Source organism: Pelecanus crispus, chromosome 9 (genome assembly GCF_030463565.1).
Source record: "Pelecanus crispus isolate bPelCri1 chromosome 9, bPelCri1.pri, whole genome shotgun sequence".
Classification (NCBI taxonomy): domain Eukaryota; kingdom Metazoa; phylum Chordata; class Aves; order Pelecaniformes; family Pelecanidae; genus Pelecanus; species Pelecanus crispus.
In genome coordinates, this window is record NC_134651.1 from 3147505 (window position 1) to 3168913 (window position 21409).

The window sequence follows — 21409 nt, forward strand, 5'->3', positions numbered from 1 at the left end:
TGACTGTATGTCAAACAGTTACTACGCAGCATTTAAGAAGCATTAAAAGGATAATAGTCCTAAACCATAATTTTCTGTGCCCAAATAAAATGTTATTTTCAACTCTATTTTACATGAATTGCTAAACGCACGCAATAGCAATTTTTCACACAATAGGAATTTTGCTTTTTAAATAATTACCTCTCTCATACTTGAATATCTAATTTCCTTCTACCTCACATTTATTTGGATGCACGGATCGCATCTGCTTCTATTTTCTACGCACGCCACAACTTGCTAAACCCGCCTTTTCAGTTGCTGCTTGGTAGTTTTTAATTGTTTCTTTCTCTCTTAGGGTTTCAGCGGGCACGTCGCTACTGCCAGCTTGCAAACCCTCCCTGCTCCCACTACACAGGCACCCAAAACCCTTAAAAAAAAAATATTATTGCAGAACTCTTATTTTCCTCTAAAAGGCAAGCCCAGAACTTTATTCTGGGTCTTGAAGATGGTTTAAAACAGAGTTTAGGCGCAGCTACATGGCGGAACGCTCACCCTTATGTCGCACAGCTGCACCTGCTGTCGCCGACAGCTACACCCTTACCCATCCCTGCGCACGCACGCCGCAAGTCCAACAGGCTAGCGGAGAGCATTTACTAGGCATTTAAAAAAAAGAAAGATGGGGCAATAAGGAGGAGTTGTCCCGGCAGCGGTGGGTTTGGCTCAGCTTCTCCCAGCCTCCCGCCTGCTCCCGCAGGATTTCACCGCAGCCCCCGCGCCCCGGCCCTTTCCCCTCCGGAGCTGCTGAGGGAGATGGGGAGCGGGGAGGGCGGCGGAGGGGAGCCGGGGGGAGCGGAGGGAACGGCGGGCGGCAGGAGCCGGCTCCTCACGGCACGGCCGCCCGCGGGGCCGCCTTCGCCCTCAGGGAACCGCAGCTCCTCCCGCCCCGTCTGGCGACCCCAAACCCGAGGGCCGGCCCCAGGCACCGCGCCGGCACCAATGCCGGCTCTCCGGCCGTGCCAGCACACCTTTTTCCCCTCAAAAGCTTCCAGCTTCCCAAGCGGCAGATCACCCGCGGCCCCCGCTCCCCTCAAGGGCCGTCCGCAGCCGGGGGTCGGGACACTCCCCCCCCCCCGCCCTCACCTCGCCGCCCGGCCGCTCCCGCAGCAATCCCTCCCCTCCGCCCAGCCCGCCTCCCACGCCGAGCCGGGGCTCGCAGCCCCCGACCCTCTCGCCCACCGCGGCGGTGAGTCAGAGCTACCCGGCGGCGAGGGGAGGGAGATGGCCGGCCGGCCGCCTTTACCTGCGCCGGCAGCGGGAGGCAGAGCGCAGAGCGGCGGCAGCTGCCGCGCTAATCCCGCCTCCCTCGCCGGCCCGCGGCGTCCCCCGGCGCCTCAGGGGAGCGGCAGGGCCAAGGCGGCGGCGGCTGCCCGGCCCCCCCGCGGCCAAGCGGCCCCGTCTCTATGGCTACTTCCCGCGAGACTTCCCCTTCCTCCTCCTCCTCCTCCTCCTCCTCCTCCTCATCCCACCGCCACCTCACGGGCCCTCCCCGCCCAGGTGACACGGCCCGCTGGCGGCAGCGCGCCGCCCGTTCATTAATACCGCTTGAAACCCTTCGCGTCGCCGCAATTCTTCTTTAATTATTATATTTTTACTTTTTTTTTTTTTTTTTTTTTAAAGCCACAGCGCCCCTTCACGCCGCCGCCCGGGCCCTGCCGCCTCACCGCCCCGTTGCCCAGCAACCAAGCACCGCCCACTGACCTACTTCTAAAATTAAAGCCAATCCTCCCCACGCGGGACGGCCGGGGGGCCGCTGTCACCCTCCACCGCCGCTCCTTCCCCCCCTCCCAAAAAAAAAAAAAAAAAAAAAGCCGCTCCCTGAAGCGAGGGGAGTTATTATTATTTTACTTTTTCCATCCCGCCCAGCCCGTCCGCGCAGTAACGGAAAACAAGATGGCGCGGGAGCGGGGCTTTTTTTTTTTTTTCCCTCCTTTCAAACCCGCGGGAGGCCGGCCCCCTCCCTTCCCAGCATGCCCCGCGCTTTTCTAACGAATTTCGGTTCGAGTTCGCCGTTTGGGCGCCATTTTCGAGTGTGGAAGCCGCCGAGCCGCGGCGGGAGCCGGAGCCGCCCCGCGCTGCCGCCGCTCGCAGCCTCGCTGGGGCCGGGCACCGGCAGCCCTGGAAGGTAGCAGCTCGGCGGGCGGCGCGGGGGAAGCTCGGCGGGCAGGGCTGCGGGGTAGGGGCGCCGGCAGTTCGCCCGAGGGCAGGTGGAGTTGGGGGGTTTCGCCCGCTGCGAGCGGGGCGGCGGGGACGGCCCTCAGGGCGCTTCGCTGGGCGGAGGGTGCTGGGGGAGAGGGCAGGCGGGCGGCGGGCTCTGCCCCCGCGCCTTATTCTTCCCTTTTTCTTCCTCGCCCTGAGGGAGCGAGAGGCGGCGGCAGCCCCGCTCTCCGGGGCCGGGCAGCCGGGCGGCGGCCGCCCCGCCGAGGGCCGTTCCCGAGGGGTCCGCGCTGCCCCGGCGGCCGCTCGGTCCCCTCGCCGGCGGGGCAGGGCGCCCGGCGTGTCCGTCCTGGCTGGTGTCGGCAGATGGCTTTGAGGGAGGGGGGGATGAGAGAGGGTCCTGTGCAGCCCGGGGGAGAGAGCAGGTTTCCCGCTGTGCCCTCACGGACCTCTGGGGACCGGGAATCGGAGACCCACCTAGGACGGGGAAGTACAGGGATACGTTTCGGTAGCGCAGAGGCCCGATTTTAATCTGCTTACAAAGCAGGGACCCTTCCGTACCCAGCTCTGCCTGCTCCTTTTATGCTTGAAGCAGGAGACGCAAGCCGTAAGAAAGTCCGTAACGAGCTGGAAAGACCGTGACAAGGGTGCAGTTGGACTCCTTAGATTAACGGATGGATTAAAAAAACCCCAAAATTTTTCACTGACACGGGTTAGCGCTATCAAATTTAATCGGCTGTTAATAAGGAAGCCTTTCTGTCCGGCTCTCTTTTTTCGCCGTCCCCGTAACAAAAACGGCACTTGGCAGGAGATCGTCGAGAGATGCTTTTAACAAACACCTTTGAGCTGACTCGGGGGAGGGGCCGGGCACGAATTTGTTAAATTTGTTAGAGCGTATGTGGCAGTTGATTTATCGCGATTTAAAAGCCGAGGTCAAGTAGTTATGCTTGTTCATTCTGTTGAAGTATCTGGGGGGGAAGGGTTGGTAAGGTAAATAGGTCTATATTGCACAATTCTGTTGGAGCGAAGCAGTTTTGGGAGGAAAAAAAAAAATCTGGTACTTTGAGAGGCTGTAATTGTCTGAGACAGCCATTGCGGAACACTTCTTAACAGGGGCATAGACTCAAATTGCCTTAAAATGAGTTCTTTCTCTCATTTCCCCCCCCTCCCCCATTGTCCCAAATGAAGGACTCTCATGAGAGTGTGGGTTGGGGGTAGGTCTGAAAACGTCAAATGATTGGCACCAATTGTAAGATGACTTTCTAACCACGTCAGTTTTTTATCTTGTGAGAAGTAAACTTTCTCATGTCTGTTTTTCTGCGAACTAACTTCGCCACTTGCTGCAATTTAAACTCTTTGGAGAGAGTTTCGCTCTTTCGGTCGTCTTTTCTTCTCATCGGTCGCTTTCTATTTGTACTTTTCGGGAGCTGTGCTTAAGTGCCAGCTGATGGACTTTTGTAATGTTTCGTTCTTGACCAGTTAACTTTAACATCACAACTAGATGAAGGTACTTTGCTTTGCTTTCTCTGTTAAACGTTGAATGCTGGCCGTGGTGGTTGTGTTATATTTTTGCGAAATGAATGTGTTGATTTGAACTGTTTTAAGAGTCAAGTCTTTGCTGTAATTATGCAGGTCTTGTTGTTTATCTGTCTATCCATGTAAAATAGACATTCAGCGTGGGCTGTTGCAAGTAAAATGCGTGTCAGGTCTGAAACGTGTATGTAGAGAGTGCTTCCAGAAGACATATGGCTACTCAGTTTGTTACTGCGAATGTGTCTTTAACTCTTTTGCCCCCAGCATCACGGTTGCTTTCTCTGAGCATAGTAACAGCATTGAACAAGGCTGTATGAGTTTTCAGTAGGTAGATTCATGCAGTTTCTACGGATTAGGGTCTGCCCGTTGTTTTGGGGGGGTGATGTATCTTAAAATATATCGTTATGAGGCTAAGCTTCGGGGTTTGTTTCAAATTCGGATTTTTGTCTTCAAAATACCTCTAGTCTTTCGTTTCTAAATTCGTCAAACATCTGGGCAACCATGTAGGTATATTCCTTAGGGGGTTGTAGTTCAATGCTTAGATCACGGGGTTTTCTTGTTTACGTTAGCAAAGGAGATAGATCCCTTCAGTAGTTTGATTGCTTGGAATGGAAGGGGAACAGCCAACAGAGATCATGCCAAGCAAGAGCACCAAAACCTCTACAGCAGCCCATCGGAAAGGCAGAGAGCCCTTAGAGGAGTCCACCAGTGACATGGAAGTGGAAAACGAAGGTGACAGACGGCTTGGCGAAGTACCTCCACAAGGTAGGTCTGAATATTGTGGTTCTGATGGTGCGCGAGCTTGACACTGCCTGTTTAGCAACAACGTTCCGTTGAATTTACCAACTGTTCCAGATAGGATTTGCTCTTTCCTCTTCTAGAAAGGAATATTGAAAGCCTTGACTCCTGGTAAGCTTAAACTGCTTTTAAAAGGGTAAAGAGGGCTCGCAAAGAGTTAAAGTGTTTGGACCAGCAATTTAGTGCAAGTGCAAAAGCAATTTGTAGACTTTCTCCTCATAAAGCCTATTTCATATTCCTGATCTGCAACATTGTGCTTAAGATTGTGGTACAACAGCAGGATTTTTCAAATTTATATGCAGCCAATGGTATGGGATTTCTTGGAATGGAATACATGTCAAGTTTATTTACTTAACTCTTAAAATGATTTGACTTTCTTTTTCATGAAGCAGTGTATTTTCTTTCTTGAGTTTCTCGAGTTTGAGTTTTTGCTGAAAATGTCTGGAAAACCAGCAGTGTGTGTCTTTTTAGGTAGCCAGATATGCAATTACTAAAGCAAGGTATTTGACAAATGGCTTAATATGTTGAAACCGGTGGCAAAAACTACTGTCTATTTGAAGAAAAAGATGTTGGTAACTGTTGAAAAGCTGCTTTGCTTACAACGAGCTGATATCCAGGGGGCCGGTTTGTTTTCGTAACAAACTTCCTGTCTTTGCAGAGTAGTTGTGCTGTCATTACAGCTTTCAGAGCATTGTGCAGCGATCCCCAAATCTTGCAGAGTGACTTGTGAGCACGCTTGAAATGTGGCTTTGCACTTATTAATGAGAAAGACTTTGCCTGTTTCAGATTTGTAGGCTTATTGTGACGGTTGTAGCTATTGTAATTGCAGAGTGCCTATTAAAGTGTGTTGGAATAAGAATTACATAATGAAAGAACAAACCCACTAGTGAATCGATGGGACATCTTAAGTATCTCTTTTTAAAGATTCAGTTCATGGAAAAAAGAATTTTAATTCCGCTTAGCTCATTTTAGTAATTACAGGCGAAAGGATAGGCTTGGTTCATATAGAAATGATGTTTGCTTTTCCAGTTGCACATTTTAAAAGGTGTCTGGTCATTGAGAGCTTATAGTCTTTTTTTTTTTTTTTTCTGTTTGTTTTGGATGGTTTTTAGCAGTCTCAAATGAGGTGCTTGATAATCGAAGTTTAGAAGAGATTTTGGGTAGCATCTCTCCTCCCCCACCTCCAGCAATGACCAATGAAGCTGGTGCTCCTCGTCTCATGATAACTCATATTGTAAACCAGAACTTCAAATCCTATGCAGGGGAGCAAACTTTGGGACCTTTTCATAAGGTATCTTTCTTTTACCTTAAGCATTTTGTAAATGAAGGTAAGACTTCGCTGTGTGTTAGTTATTCCTTCCTGTATTTTCATGTAAGCTTACCTCAAAATAACTGAAAAATATTTACGTTTTAGAATTACTCATATAGTGATATTCTAAATTTTCATTATTGGACAGAAGAGAAAACAGTTAAGTGCAACTTTCCGATACTGCACACTTTTACTTTGTCAGTAAACCTTAAAAAGGCACATTTTTCTCTTTATTTCGTTTACTGGAGAACTGTTAGGGGTGTGTTTGAAGAATGAGAATATTTTTTAGTGCCCACAAGAGACTTACGTGGCTAATCATGAAACTTTCCTTGCGAACATGCTTGCTAAATGCAGTATCGCTTTGAGTTAACAAGTTAAAATTTAGAAAGCTGAGCTGAGGTGTGGGTTTTTTATTAAGTAAGTTGTACTGCTTTACCTTTAGCAGTAAAAACTAAGCTATCGAACAGTCTGCAGTTTCAAGCCCTAGGAATAATTGTGTTTTAAACTGTTCACAAATGAAATGGGTGATGTACACTGGCCAGGATCTATTTCCCTTTGAATATCACTTTTTTCCTTCTATTATGCAGCGTTTTTCATGTATTATTGGGCCAAATGGCAGTGGAAAATCCAATATCATTGATTCAATGCTTTTTGTGTTTGGGTATCGAGCACAAAAAATCAGATCCAAAAAACTCTCTGTGCTGATCCATAATTCTGACGAACATACGGACATCCAGAGTTGTTCTGTGGAAGTCCACTTCCAAAAGATCATTGACAAGGTATGTATGCTTCTATTCAGAACAGTGAAGACTTCTCCCCATCCTCCCCCCCCCACCTCCCACCCCCCCTCAAGGATTTGAAAACTTAATATTTGGTTATTTTAGTTTGAGCTGGGGAAAACTTCATAGCATGATTAGTTCACCTTTGGGATGTAAAACATCAATTCAAAGTTAATTAGCTTAAAAAATTCCTCTTGAGCGGTGCAGTTCTTAAAATATTAGTAGTGATTCTTTTTTTGTTTTCTCAAATACAAATATCTGGTACATGTCTGTTTTAAAACTATTTAGAACTATGTAATAATTATTTTAAGAAGTCATCGTTTTAGAGTTGTCATCTGTTTTACCTCAAGTAAATAAAACTTATTTCTGAAATTAATAGGACCCCGAAAAGTTCATAAGCCTATGTTTAGACATGTTATGTATTCTTAAATTTATAATATGAGCGTGTATATTAAGGAAAAAAAAACCTATTTAAGTAAAACTTTTCAAACCAATTAGAAACTATTTTAGGTTAGCTAAATTTAGAAAAATACATAATGAATCTGAAACTTTCTTATTTACACTTTATATACGGTAAACATGCCTGCAATTTTAAAACAGATTTTCCATCAAAAATTCTGGACCTCACATCCTACCACTAAATATTTTTGAATCTGATATTTTGTCTGAATAAAATATAAAGTGTTGGCAAATTAAAAAATATTTCTTTTGCTTGCCACTTCCCGTATTGATAAAAACTTCTGGACATTTTTGTTGATTTATTGCAATTACAGTGCAAGGAATTTATTCCTCTTGCTTCATTTAAATTTAATTTTTGTGCACATATTCTAGCTGAAGGATCAACTGTTGAGTCTGGGATCAGTCAAAATAGTGGGAAATGTACATTGAAATTTCAAAAACTGTGTTAATGTAAGTGGCAATATATACAGCCTTTGAAGGAACTGTTTTAAAAGACAGACTTTTTTTTTCTTTGACTTGATATACATACAGACATAGCTTTTGCTTGTATTTATAATAACCAGACTAAAAAATTATTAAATTTATTCTTTTTTTTTCCACTTGCCTTTGTATTAACATCTAGGAGCTAACTTTATGATCTAAAAAACTTCTGCATATACTAGATACCAATTTGATTGTGCTCTTGGGGGCTAATCTGGGAAAGTGGTAGGCCAGTTTAAGTCTTTACAAGAAGCATGCATCAATTTTAACTTTTTAAAGTATAGTACCAGCTTTATTTTAGCTGCTGCTTTGTAGGTAAGTCTAAGATACCTTTTGAAGCTGATGAGGTCATATTTGTCACATCTTTAATGTTTTGCTTTTTTATCTTCTACAGTTTCTCTTTAGAACTACTCAGCTACAAGTAACTTCTTTTCCTAGCACTATAAAAGAGGAGTTTAAAATGCAAACAGTAGTTAAGTCATTCAAGACTTCCTAATCTAAAATTTAAAGGGTGGAATAGCACAGGCACTTTAAATTTGAAGTGGGCCTTTTCCTTTGTGAGTTGAAGCAGTGGTAAAGAGAATAAATTAAGTATTTTTAAAATAATAGCTTGTATTAGAGGTGGGAAAGACATAATGTGAAGGCCACTTAGTTTAAACGATTTGGGCTAATTTTTGTCCAGTTTTCAAGTGGGTTTTGTTTTGTTTTCTTCCCCCCCCCCCTTTTTTTTTTTTTGAGATATGCAGCTTTAAGACAGTTCCCACTTCTACTAGACCTCAGAATGCAGTTGACTTAAAACCCAAACGTGATAAAACTTTTGTGCTTAATTGTGAAATATGAGGTAAATCTGTGATATAGTAATTGTTTTGCTGGCTTTGTTTTTCCTCAAAACAGGAAGGAGATGATTACGAAGTCATTCCTAACAGCAATTTTTGTGTATCTAGAACTGCTTATAGAGATAATTCTTCTGTCTACCACATCAATGGAAAGAAAAAGACATTCAAAGATGTTGGTATTCTTCTTCGAAGCCATGGAATTGATCTGGACCATAACAGGTTCTTAATTTTACAGGTTGGTGTATGAATAAAAACAATTTTAAGTAAAGCTATATTTCCAGTTATAGTTATTAAAAAAATACTGTCTAGGTTATAAGTCTTTATTTGAGGCCTTAAAGTACTCTAGCAGCACATCATGGTTTGCATGCTCTAATAAAGATGCGAATCATTATTTGCTGCTTTAGAAATTTAAGGAAGAGAAACAGTTGAAGATACTAATATAAATTTTTCTATTAACAAATTTGTGTTCCTGACATATGGATGAATAGAAGAGTTGTCATACTTGTTCCGCCCTAGCAGCACGTAAATATTGGTGTAGTAAAATAAACCTTAAACCCCAATATTATTGTGCTGCTTAAGCGTGGCAGAGATTCCGCAACTCGTTTACATTTTAGATAGAAGTGCGTCAATATTAACTTAAATCTTAATGATTCTGCTGTTAAGTTATCTACGGCTCTCCTATATAGACATGGTTTTACTGGAGAAGTATGTATATAAAAAATAACTGTGCCTAAAAATTGAGTGCAAGAAAAAACACATGAAGTGTACTTTTTGTTTACACTTGTTTAACAACTGTAGAGGACTCAATGGCAGGTTTATAGCCAGTTGAAGCTATGTTTTTCAAAGCTACAGTTTACAACCCATACTGTAAAAATAACTATAGAATTTATCAATATAATACCATTTATATTCACGTTTGACCTTAGAATTTTAAGGCTTGCTGGCATCTGTTTGCTGTTTAAAAGACAGGCTGAAGAGAACCACACTAATGTTTTCTAATTTTTAAATAATAATGGAGAATTTTGTTATGTGCCTAACAGTTACTTAAAATGTAAATTGATTTAAAGTACTTGATGGAAGTATTTAAATATTACTTCAATTGAGTAACTATATCTGCAATTACCTGTAATTATTTCACTACTGTTACTAACAGGTCCCAAATCTACTCTGAAGAATCATGGCCTAGAAAATTAGTGAACAGTGGGAGCCTCCCAAGGTCTGAAATTTTTCAATAGAGTTTATTTTAGGCCTGTTTTTGTCAAAGGAGCTTCCAGTTCCCCTCTTTTAAAAAAAAAAAAAAAAAATCTAGATAGGTCGCTGTGCTTGCTTCACTTCCTCAAGCCTTTTTGTGCAGTCCTTTTTTACAGTTACACCCACAAAAAGAGGATATATCTGTTTTTAAGTCTCCATGCCAATTCATTATTCCCTCCAACACTTTATTCCTGTATTTTCTGTCTCAAGATGAAGTGAGAAGTACCTCCAACAAAACAACTGTAGTAAATACACTTCTTTTTTTTCTGTACAGTTGTTCTTAAGTATCATTTTAGCAAAATTTCTAAAAGGGAGAGAATGAAGAGTCTAAGATTAAGCTAGGTAGAAATTACAGTGCAGAGGTATCTAAAGCTTAAAGAACATGCCCTTTTACCACTGAGAGGAGGGGAAGGGAACATTTGGGAGGGACTATTGCTAAGTTTTTAAAATTTATTTTATTTTTCCCCCCCGAATGTGATTTGTTTTCTTCTCCCATTAATTGTTTCCCAGGAAGTTATCAATGAGGAGAACCTACGTTTTCCTAAAAGCTTGAGTTTCATGCTTTCTACCTGTACAATTGGAAATAAGGGGGAGGTATAACCAATATTAAGGCATAAAGCAATGGTTCCCACCATGACTTTTTTAGTTCATTCCACTAGACTCTTTGTGGGTAATGTATTATCATGAACGACAGAGGAAACGGTGCTGAGATCTTCTGTGTTTCTTTAGTCTTTCTTACTGAGGCAAGGTCCTTTCTCTTTGCACGTAAGGATTTGCACCATTTTAAAGCAAAATCTACTGATTTGGTGATTCAAAGTTGATTATTTTCCACTCGGGAAATGTAGCAATATTTTCCACGTAATGACAGCAGAACTTCAAAACCCAAATACTAAAAATTATACTTAGATGTAAATGAGACCATGTCAGTAGTTCACGGCCTTAGCCTTCTATCACAAGGCTTGCCCCTCTTTTCCCCCTTAATGTTTTGCAAATTAAGTTATTTAAAATTGGAGGGATAAGTAACAGGTTTGCTTAGTTTTTGCTCTTCTCTTCTTATAGCTAAACTAATACAGGCTACCCTAAGTTTAACTTGATACCAAGTCAGAGTAATTTCTTACTTAAAATAAGTTATAAATCTCTGATTTTTGACTATGTCACTAGGGTGTAATTGCAATATTTCACTTCTAATATAGATTTTTGGGGAAAAATGTTAATTAAGGATTATCAAATGCTGGTTTTGGTGTGTAACAAAATATTCACTAGTTAGTACTAAACAAAAAGTTGTAAAAGAGCATATCCTGCATGTAGTATCAAAACCTTTAGATACTTGATTATATCTTGCTAGCATATTTAGCATTACTCAGTGGAAAATACTTGCTTTTTAGAAGGCTGCTTTTTTTTGTTTGTTTCTTCTCCCCACTTCACCCCCTTATTTTGCAGTCTTTTTCTGACATAGCAGATTTTGGTGCCTTTGGGGTAAAATTTGAAAGCTTAGGCCAGACTGAATTTTGTAAAAGTTGGGTAGGGCATGGTATAGGTACTTCTGCTGATACCATACTGAAAATATCAAAATCAAACCGCTGATTACTTCTGTGAGTAACATTACAAAAAAACACCTGTGGAAAAACAGAATATGTAAGACTAAATGAGCAGTTCTGAAAGTATTACAAATTCTGTGCCTGAGCTAGCTAGTTGAAAGAAATCTTCTTTAAAAATTATTTTGGTTACAATGGGATATTGCCAACACTTAACAGGAGTTTGTAATTCTTGTGATCCTTAAGTTCTAACACTACATATTTCATGTTTTTAATAAATTGCTATATGCTTTTAGTGCTTTAGGAATAGACAACTGCTCAGTGCATTTTTAATGAGCTTGCCACAGCCTGAAACTGCAACAGGAAAAAATGCATCTTGTCACTTACCAAAAAAAAAAAAAAAAAGCTGAGTACTGTGGTAAAATCTAGCATCTTGCTGCTATTTTTCTGTCTTCCACACCTAATGCCCCAGCTTCAGTAACTTGTATATCAGTAAAGAACAACAAATAAAATTCCTTAGCTTTTCTCGAAAGACTTACTCGGAACATCAGTGTGTATATGCAGAAAACTTGTGTGGGTTCTATGCTCTGACTGGGCTGGGCAAAACTCAGAAGGTAAGTATGTTTGCTGTGGCTCAGTAGTGACTCCTCTGAACAGGTTAACCTTGAGGCCAGAAAAAAATTTCAGCCTCTTTATCCTGGATGGCTTTATTTAGGAATTATTAAATTATTAAATTTATTTAGGAATTATTAAATAAATGGGGAGCATTTGAAGGAGTGTCAGTTCTGGATGTCACAGGGTAGGCATGTCTGAGGAGCAAAGCAAACTGACTGTGGACAGCAACCATTAACGCCTGCTGAAATTGGCTTTTGCAGTCTTTCAAGGTAAGAGAAGTATAGTTGATACAAACTTTTTAAAAGGAAACCGGAGTTTCATAGGTAACTCCCATTCGGCGACTTTGCAAATGAATATTGTAGAAATGGTAATAAATGGCATAAGACTTGGAATTAATTTTGTACTAAGACAGTACCATGGGAGCAGACTTCTGTGGCTTGATTTCAGTTTACTTTAGAAGCTACTTTCTTTCCAACAAATTGAAATTGTTTTAAGTAAATTTTGTACTAATTACAGTAGTATGTCACTTAAATGTATTTGATAGACTTAATTAAAATATTCTCATGTCATCTTAAACAAGTATAAACAACTACAGTGATTTTTATATGTACGTATTTTTGAAATTGATTGGAACGGCGTTTTGTAATGTACGAAGTCTTATCCCACGGTAAGATTATGTTGCCAGAAAGGAAGTTTAGTCAAGTTTTTCACCTGCTGCTTTGTGGAAATAATGTAGGAGTCGCTCTTTCAATGTATTGGAGAGGAAATGAGGGAGAGCAGATTTTCTTCTTGCTTCGAGATAAGCCAGAAGTTCCCAATTGTTGAGGTCTGCTTTCCTAATGAGGCACACCAGCATTTGAGCTAAAGCTCCGAGTGGAACGCAAGCTGAAAAGCTCTACTGGGATTACAAATGGAGATCTGTGCTGCTGACATTCGTGGTGGAGAGGTGCGTTCTAGAAAGGTCAAGGACAGCTGAGCTGAAGTGGTAGGAAGAATTAAGGCAAGTGTGATAATATAATTAAGTAAAACCAGATTCTTTGACTAAAATATTATGTAAAAATAGAAGCCTCACACTGATTCAGAGAGCACAGAATCAACTGTACTGACTGTTTAAATATTACGCTTCATGCTGAAGTGAATACAGAGCAGCATAAGGTATGCTGATATGTCTGTGTGCGGTTTCAAAATGAAATCCCTTATGTTATCAGAAAACTCATATTGGCAATTCATATGATTTTTATTTTGCAAATTGCAACATAACATTGTAACCAATGTTTAAGCTTTCTTCAGAGAAATAGGGAAATATGGAAAGCGGAGAAAAGCCCTTTTCTAGGGGCAGTATGTAATTGAAAGATCAATTAAACTATTTAATTAGAACATACCAATAATCTTAAGTCAAACATTGTAGGTTGAGTTTGACAATAACTGACTTAGATTCCAAAGTGATTCTAGATTTGCACTCAATTTGTATTCTTGTATTAAATACAAGAATGTCCTGAAGAAAGCTTCTGAAATTAGACAGATGTGCAAACAGCTTGACAAAGGCTACTTTTAAATTATTTCCAGAATGCAGAATAGTAGTTTTGTGCAAACAACTGAATGTTCTCTAACAGGCTAATTCTAAGTTTTTCCTCATTTGTAGACAGTAGTGGCCTTGTAGAGTTGTTTATGTGCATTTATTACTTATTTGCATTTCTTGATTTCCCACCTAGCTTGTAACACTTTTCTTGGAAGGCAGAGAATGAAGTTGAGTATTTTATACTCTCTCCCCTCCTGTATATTTGTCATCTGGTAAAATTGAAGGGTAGAAATGAGATATGACTGCAAGCATTAAGTAATAGCAGGATTAACATGAAATTGGGAGGGGGAGGGGGGGGAGGACAACAAACCCAAAAACCTGCTGTGGCTTACAACAAGAGCTGTATTACAGCCACGTTTCCAGGAGAAGAAGAAGAAGGTTACAGGAATATTGGTTATCTATGTACATAGCTTCCAAGGCCCCTGTATGTAGAATTAGAATTTGTAGTTAAAACGTTACATGAAGAGGGGAGTATGGGCGCACTGTCAAAATAAAGTCAAATTGAAATTACTGTTATGGAAAATTGAAGATACACAAATTTAGCACTTATTTTTGCTATTCCTTACTGTACTCCTGCTTAAAAAGTGAAAGCTATCATTTTGGTATAAAGTTTAAAAAAAAAAAAAAAAAGCAAAGTAAGCACTGTCATGCTAGTCCAATATAAGAAAAATAGAAAATGGGAGAGGGGTTGAAAACAGTGCAAGTAGCATACAGGGAAATGGAAAGACTCATCTCGCATTGCTACCTAGTAGCTTATATAAGATAAAAACGCAGTTTGGGTGCCTTTTGTATTATCAAGAAACTGATTACACAAAATATCCAGGAAGAATAATTTTGTGAGGCAACTAGTGTCAGATGCAGAAACTAAGACTTATGCAACTTCTAAGCTAGCACTTATCAAGTGATATGACAGGTTGGTATTCATTACTACTTCTCCTCTGATTTTACTCCCAATTGACTTTTGCAGCAGTTACAAGTTCTGTCAAACAAATGTGTAGAATTGGAGCTGCATCAGAAAAGAGCCTGAAGCTTATTAGTAGAAATTTAGTATTACTGCTAGTTCTAATGTGAACGTTCAAAAATGGGTTAGAATAGAAGACCAAGGAAGGAAAAACAGTAATTGGAATTTCCCCAAATTAGTCTTGGATTTTCTATTTTTTAAATCTCTGTAGAAAAATAGATTTATAGTAAATGTTCTAAATGTTCTAATATGGTTTCTTCTTCAAGCAAATCCATGGTGCCACTGGTTTCGTGCTACTGGCTGCATAAGCCATTGCTCTTCCTTTTGCTGATGATGCTAAGAAGTTGTGTGCAATGTATTTTCAGCTCCTGTAGCTAGCTGGTGAAATACTTGCAAAATCTCTTGTCCGCAGTCCCCTTGCTCTGAGAGAAATGCTTCACTGTTTGAAAGAAATTGCAGTATAGCTGTGTTCCATAAAACAAGATTAAAAAAAAAATCTAAACTTTACTATTATTTTATTAAGTTTGCCTTATGACAGGTTGGTTTTGTCTAGCCTTCCATATTAAAAAGTTAAGAAAAGAGTTGAAATTGGGTTATAATTTGGGTTGATCAAGATTGATTTTTGCCAGTCGGACAAACGATAACAGAGTTTGCCTACAGCTACTATAATCCTCCACAAAACTTTGAGTTAGAGGTGGCTGTTGTAACTGCAGGTACTGTTTTCTCAGCATTCTGGATATGCTGGCTGTAACTGTTGGCTGCAGTTCACTGCTTAAAGGACAAGTTCCGTCAATCACCTGTTGCATATAAAGATGCAAATTGTAATTCATTTATGCAAGTAATTTAGTAAGCAAATTGAATATACGTATTGACAGTATTAAGAAGTTACAAGATTATTGTAATTGTGCTGTAACAGGTGTTATGCTCAGGATTACAGTATAGCCTGCCAATACCCAACCATCACTCAAAGATTTTGGACTCAATAACAAAACTTCCTTTTATGGGTGTTTACAAAAGCCTTAAAAGCTAGTATGTTCTCAAAAGTATGCTACCATTACAGTGAAACTAATAAAATATTGTTGTGAATTTTAAAAAAAGCTGTGATTGCCTAAAAATACCAAATATTATAGCCACAGTTGTCATATGTAAAATTTTGTGATAGTTTAATCTTGAAACAAAATTATCTGTTTTGACCATAACCCCAGCCTACAGCTTTCTCTCCAAGTACCGTATCACTTCTGTTACGAGGCAGGAATTAGAAATTGGATAGGTTGTAGTAGCTAGGCTTATTTTACTTTTCATTATTCCAAATGCTGGTAGCAAACGAATTCTGAAACAAAGCTACCATCCTGTGTCGATGCAGAACTAGGTAGATTTGACATCTAGGTAAGAGGGGGTCAATCCAAATTGTGGAAACTTCTTACAAGAGGAAAATATCCAGGCTATTTGCAGGAGATGCTCCCTATTTGCAGTAGGCTTCCTTTGTACAACTTGAAGAAGTAAGGAGGCTTTCCTCCTGCCCAGCACCTCAAAGGTGGAGAAAGTGTAAACAAAAAGAAAAGCTTGTGTAAAGGATTTGTCTCATTTACCAGCATTGCCAAAATGTGTGATCTTTTTAAGCCTGGATTCAATTCATAAAGTATGTTTGGAAGTTCCACAAAGGGTTCAGAAGATTTCTTGTGTTCTACTTGAAACAGTTAAGTGGGAAACTAAGACAAATAGGATGTCTTGCTCTCTAAGGTAATGCCTCACTAAGTTTCTCAGCCATGTGTAAAAACACGGAAGGCTTTTCCAATCTAGAGTATTCCATCTTCTAGGCAGTATTTTCTCTAACGCTATTCCTCATGAGCAAAACAATGTAAATTTTGATTGTTAGATGTTACATTACTTCTGAATTTGACTAGTGCTGAAGAGCTCCACTACCAAAAACCCCTCCAAAAACTGAAACACAACTGCAAGAGAAAATTCCCCTCAAAAACCACCCAAACTACCCAGTACTCCCCCCAGCCCCCCAGCGCAGTACACTTCCATCTACTGAATTCCAAGCCACAAAATTCCCTTGTTACAATATATGTTTTAATGTGCCCATGCTTTACTGTGCTTCAAGTGTTCTTGACGTGTGGGTTTTAACACTCAAAAGTTAGTCCAATCTGTTAGGTTGTATAGGATCATGCTAATCTATCCCAAGGTTTTCAGCACTTTATTTTAAAGCTTCAGATTAAGACGCCAGAAATTAAGTGGCAACCCAAAATCCTGGAAAATTGTTTTTACCTACTTGCTGCAGTAATTATTCTGTGGAATGCTAACGAAGTAGATCTGCAAATGTTGTATTAACAGTTTAGTTGCCAAAACTTGTTGTGTTGCAAGACACTGTCTTCAAAAGTTATTTTTTCCCAAATTTTCAGGGATGAGAAGAGGAGGCAGTAATTGCTAAAAAAAACCCTTTCTCTATAGGCTCTCCAGAAACAACTAGTCATAATGCAGGCAAGTTTTTGCAACCGAAGAAAAAAAGTATTGTTTCTTTCTTCGTGATGAGTTTTAAGATTGCTGTCGGTAATCTTTCAATGTCACAGGCTTTTTGCTAGCCCTGTCTCGTTTCATACCAGAATTTTAAAATGGAATCTGATGGCTGTCTTCTGAAACTCCGTACTTCCAGTTCCAGCACTATCACAGCATAGCCAAATTGCCACCGACTAGAGTTTATCACCGTTTGAGGCTGGGTAATGTCAGTGTTGGGATTCGTGCATTATGCCATTCAGACTTCTTAGCTTTGGAAATAGTGCTTCAGTGCACAGACCCTACTCTCAATGTAAAGGAAGGCTGCCGGAATGTAATGCTACTGTCTGCCAAGAGCAACAAACAGGAGTTATCTGCAGAAGTGAAAAGCAGTATCGTGTTTCAAGACTAGTGGTAAGAGTTGCAGAAAGGCAGCTTAATGAGTAGGTCAAAACTTGCCTTTATCAAGCAGTTTGATAACCTTGTTAAAAATTCAAGTCTTTATATGCCAGAAAACATTGGAAAAATGCAGATTAAAAGCTTTCTGTTCTGAGAAGATGGGCTGGTTTTAGAAATGAATGTGTAATTTTGGAGAAAATAGTTCTAAGAAATGAGGTAATAATAGAGAGCTTAGGCATTTTATTGTCCCACCTTTTGAGGGCTACCTGGGAGGTGAAATTCTTGCCCTTCGCAAATTTGCTTTGGGAAGTTATAGACAGCAGTGGAGTGTGGCTGTTTAAGTAAGCTGCCTGCATTGCTAAAGATGTGCTAGTCCTAATGAGAGTTTTAGCATAGCACGAATACAGAAGAGTGTGCGTGCAACATAGAGACTGAAATTTGATTAATTCTGTCTATATGAAACTAAGTGTACAGCATTCTTAAAATACTCCTAGGATGCAAGTGTAACTTCTACTGAAACGCATAGAACTCAAAATAGACCCTTGACCTGGCAGCCTCCTAACATTAAAATAGTGATAGCGTGTGCTGATGATGTCTGATGAACTGACAGAAGCGGTGACATCTTTATGGGCATCCAAAAAAATGCCCATCCATGGCATCCTCGTGGGCTTGCACACAGCAGGCACAAGAAGTCCAGGCACTCCTGGCTAGCGTATTTTGCGCTGTTGCTTCACCCTGTGCTCACGCTGACCCTCTTGTAGTCTCCTCAACTGAGTCGTTGATTTCAAATGGTTAATTTTATTATAAGCAATTCTTACACTGGTTTTTGAAGGCTTTCACAATTTCCTTGCTTTAAAGTTTTTGCTCTTAAGCACAACAGAAATTTAAATTTAGAAAGTATCTTAAACATCAAGGCACTGAAAGAATTCACCTCCTCAAGAGTTTGGCTATGCAAAGGAAGGTGGAATTGCCAGCTTCCAAGTTCCTTGAAGTTATTCCTCTACTTTTCACTAGAGGAAATGCTTTCAAAGGAGAATGGCTCTTGCTCTTTTTTTATAACTTTGTAGCCTGCTGTCAAGCAAGATTTCTCATTACTTGCCACAGCGGTCAGTTAACTTTATTGCTCAGAAATTTCTCCACAGATAAACTTGTGTTCTCTGTTAGAATGTACCAGTAATTGTTTTCTGGTAACTAAGCTGAGGCTTTTTGTAGAAACTTACTTAGATGTATGTTCATTGTGCAGTGTTTGGGTTGACTGCTTCTGTTAGCGGTGATGTGCCAGCATCCCAATGATAACTTCAGTCTGACGTAGAAGACTGCATGCACAATGCAGAAACTGAAATTGGGTTCGTAATTCCATTTAGAGTTCTTGCACTGAATGTAGAGCCTTCCCAAAATACTCAATGGATATTTGATGCTTTTTCATACAGTGGGTTACTTAACTTTGTGGATGTTTTGTCCTTTGCTAGCCATCTGCCAGTGTCACCAAGGTCTTAGTGTTGACATCCATTTTGATTGTCTTCTCAATTAAATAGAGGATTTACTTTTTTTGGCACACTGCTCCCTCTCTTCTCATGAATTCCTGCCTGTGAACTGGAGGAAGATAACTAAGGCAAAGAATTGAAGAGATTTCCTGATGGTCCGTGAGACTCCTTAAATTTAGGTGTGACAGCTATGCTAGGCGTGCCCGAGCATGTTTTCTTTTCAACAAATGTCTGCCTGCTGCCGCCTTAGTTTCACTTTCAAAAATGCTGTTCGTATTTCAAAAGAGCTTTTACTAGGTAAATGAGCAAGGTTGTATTTTTTTTTTTTTACATAATTCAAATGATGTGTCAAGTAATAAGCACAGTGCTAAAAAGTTAGTAAACAGTTAAATTGACTATCAAGTGTTAACAGAATGCAGAGTTGTAAAATGTGTTTTCCCCTGTTAATCATTGTCATGACTACTTGCAAGAAGAGCAGGTACAACTTTTTCAGTCTCCTTTATCAATTAAAATAGCTGGAAATCTTTTTGTTTCTTAATACCTTAACTGTAGGGGTGGGTGAAGCAGATTTCTCAATATATTAACTTGGTAAAAACTACTAAATAATACTTAATACTCTAATTATTCAGTTATTTATAGTTTCTGAATATTTTCATTTTTACCCTTGATAAGAAAAGAACCCAAGAATTTAAGTAGGTAGTCCATCTACATCTCTTCACATAAGACAGAGAATATGTAATTCTAAAATTGCTTGCCTATGATGAAATAGAGGAATTGCATATAAAATTGTCGATAGCCAGCCTGACAAGTTCAATTCATGGGCGTTAATCTTCTCGAGTACTCAATTTACGTCAACTTTTCAAAATGTTGTTGTATGTATGGCCTAAACTGAAGTCACCACCAGTTCCTGGTTGTATGGTGATGTGCGTGTTTACCACATAGACAAACAAACCCCTGATTTCTTAATTTATGAGGCTATAGAATTAGATATAATTGGATTAAATTTCATTAGTTACTCACTATATCATTAAATATATTGTAGTTATATTCCATTACATTAGTGAGCTGTGGAGAACTGTCACAACATTATCATCTTTCCTAGATGGTTGTGACTTAGAGGTGGTTAATTTTACTTAGCCAGATCATAAAGAAAGCTTACTTACATTCCTTGCTTGTCCATAGTTCCTGTGCTCGTGTTAAATCCAGGGTAGTTTTGTGGTTTACAGCAGCGCCTAACTTGAGGGATATACATGCAGTGGATAAAATTCTTAGATTTGATGCTCAGCACCTGAATTAAGTATCTTTTCTGTGAAGAAACAAAGTAGAGACTTATGACAATTCTACAGAAATTCAGGTTACACAGTTTTCTGCCCATGAGCAGTGTCTTGCTGACAGGTGTGTTTTGGTAGAGAAATCAGACTTTCGTGGCAAGAGAGTAAATGTGTCATTGGAATTGTATATAATCCAACTGCAGTTATTAGGAAACTGTTTGGCTTTTTGATATGCATAAGAAATAAAAATAAGAGTTGGGGATTTTTTCGTCTCATCAAACCTGCTGACACTTTTTAGCAACGGTAATTACCAGAAAATAAAAGCTTAGATGAATTTAACTTCTAGAATTTTAAATTTAAAAAAAAAAAACCACCAAACCCTCTATGCCTCTGTGTTTTACTCTAACAAAGTAATTATGTGCAAGAAAGACTTACCTTAATAAATACTAGTTCTTATTTTGCAAAATTTACAAAGTTTTGCTCTTTCCCTTCTGCTCAGCCAAATAGTATTTACTAATTGGAAGAAAAGCATAGAGCCACTAGGTGTCATTGTATACTGAGTACATGGAATGAAATCACTTTGGCAAAAACTTCTAATAACTTCCTTAGCTAATGTTCACGAGTACCTTATCCTCAGCTTTCCTAGCTGCTTACAGGTCCGATTTACAATGCTTGCCTAGAAATCCTGCCCTTTGTTGACTTCTGTGACGGTCCTTTCTGGTTCTGCTGCAGTTGCATTAATCGATGTTCTTGAGAAGCTCTTCATCCATACTTTTGTAGAGACTTAGCTGTCGGCTCAAGCTCAACAAGCAGCCAACAATGACAACTAAATTCTTCAATATATTTTCACTCTGGGCATAGATGTAGGCTTTTTTTTTATGTACCTACCTTGGATACTGGCATGTAAATTTTGTTTTGGTTTTAAATCTTGTCAGTTTGAAAACAAAATTAAAAACTTTAATCCAGCTTGTTATTTCATGTGTTTAAAAATTGGTCACAAAGGCTGATACTGGTACTCTGCAGTATTGGTTATCTGTTTTACAAGTAAGTTGTCTCTTGTCATATGCTTAACTCTCTGGGTTTTCGAAGGATGAGTAGTTTTTGCTCAGTGTTGTCTTTAATTTTTGCAGCATCTATCACATCTATTCTTGCTCCAGATACCATTTCAATATGTGTATATTCAATTTCATGTCTTCACCTTCTGATATATGACTGTTGAATTTAGAAAACATAGATTATGTTTTGAAAGATTTTGTGCTACTCTCTCCTAAGCATAAAACGTTGATAGTAGATTTTTTTTTTTGTTGGCTAATGATAGCATCAGTAAAATAAACAGTCCTTGTCATTGTCTCAGTTTAATCTTTCCTAATTCTTATTTTTTAAAAAATAAAATTATTGTTACTATTCAGCTTAATTTAAAATTAATGCTGT

General features: G+C 39.7%; 1 protein-coding gene across 1 annotated transcript in view; it reads left to right on the top strand.

The window, feature by feature from the left end:
* Nucleotides 1–4325: 4325 nt before the first annotated feature.
* Nucleotides 4326–21409, top strand: part of SMC4 (structural maintenance of chromosomes 4) — a 40590-nt gene continuing 23506 nt past the window's right edge. The window contains exons 1-4 of the mRNA XM_075716284.1: nucleotides 4326–4491; nucleotides 5637–5815; nucleotides 6421–6612; nucleotides 8446–8622. Of these exons, the coding sequence (XP_075572399.1) occupies nucleotides 4335–4491; nucleotides 5637–5815; nucleotides 6421–6612; nucleotides 8446–8622 (705 nt within the window). The 5' untranslated portion in view covers nucleotides 4326–4334. The remainder of the gene's footprint in view (nucleotides 4492–5636; nucleotides 5816–6420; nucleotides 6613–8445; nucleotides 8623–21409) is intronic.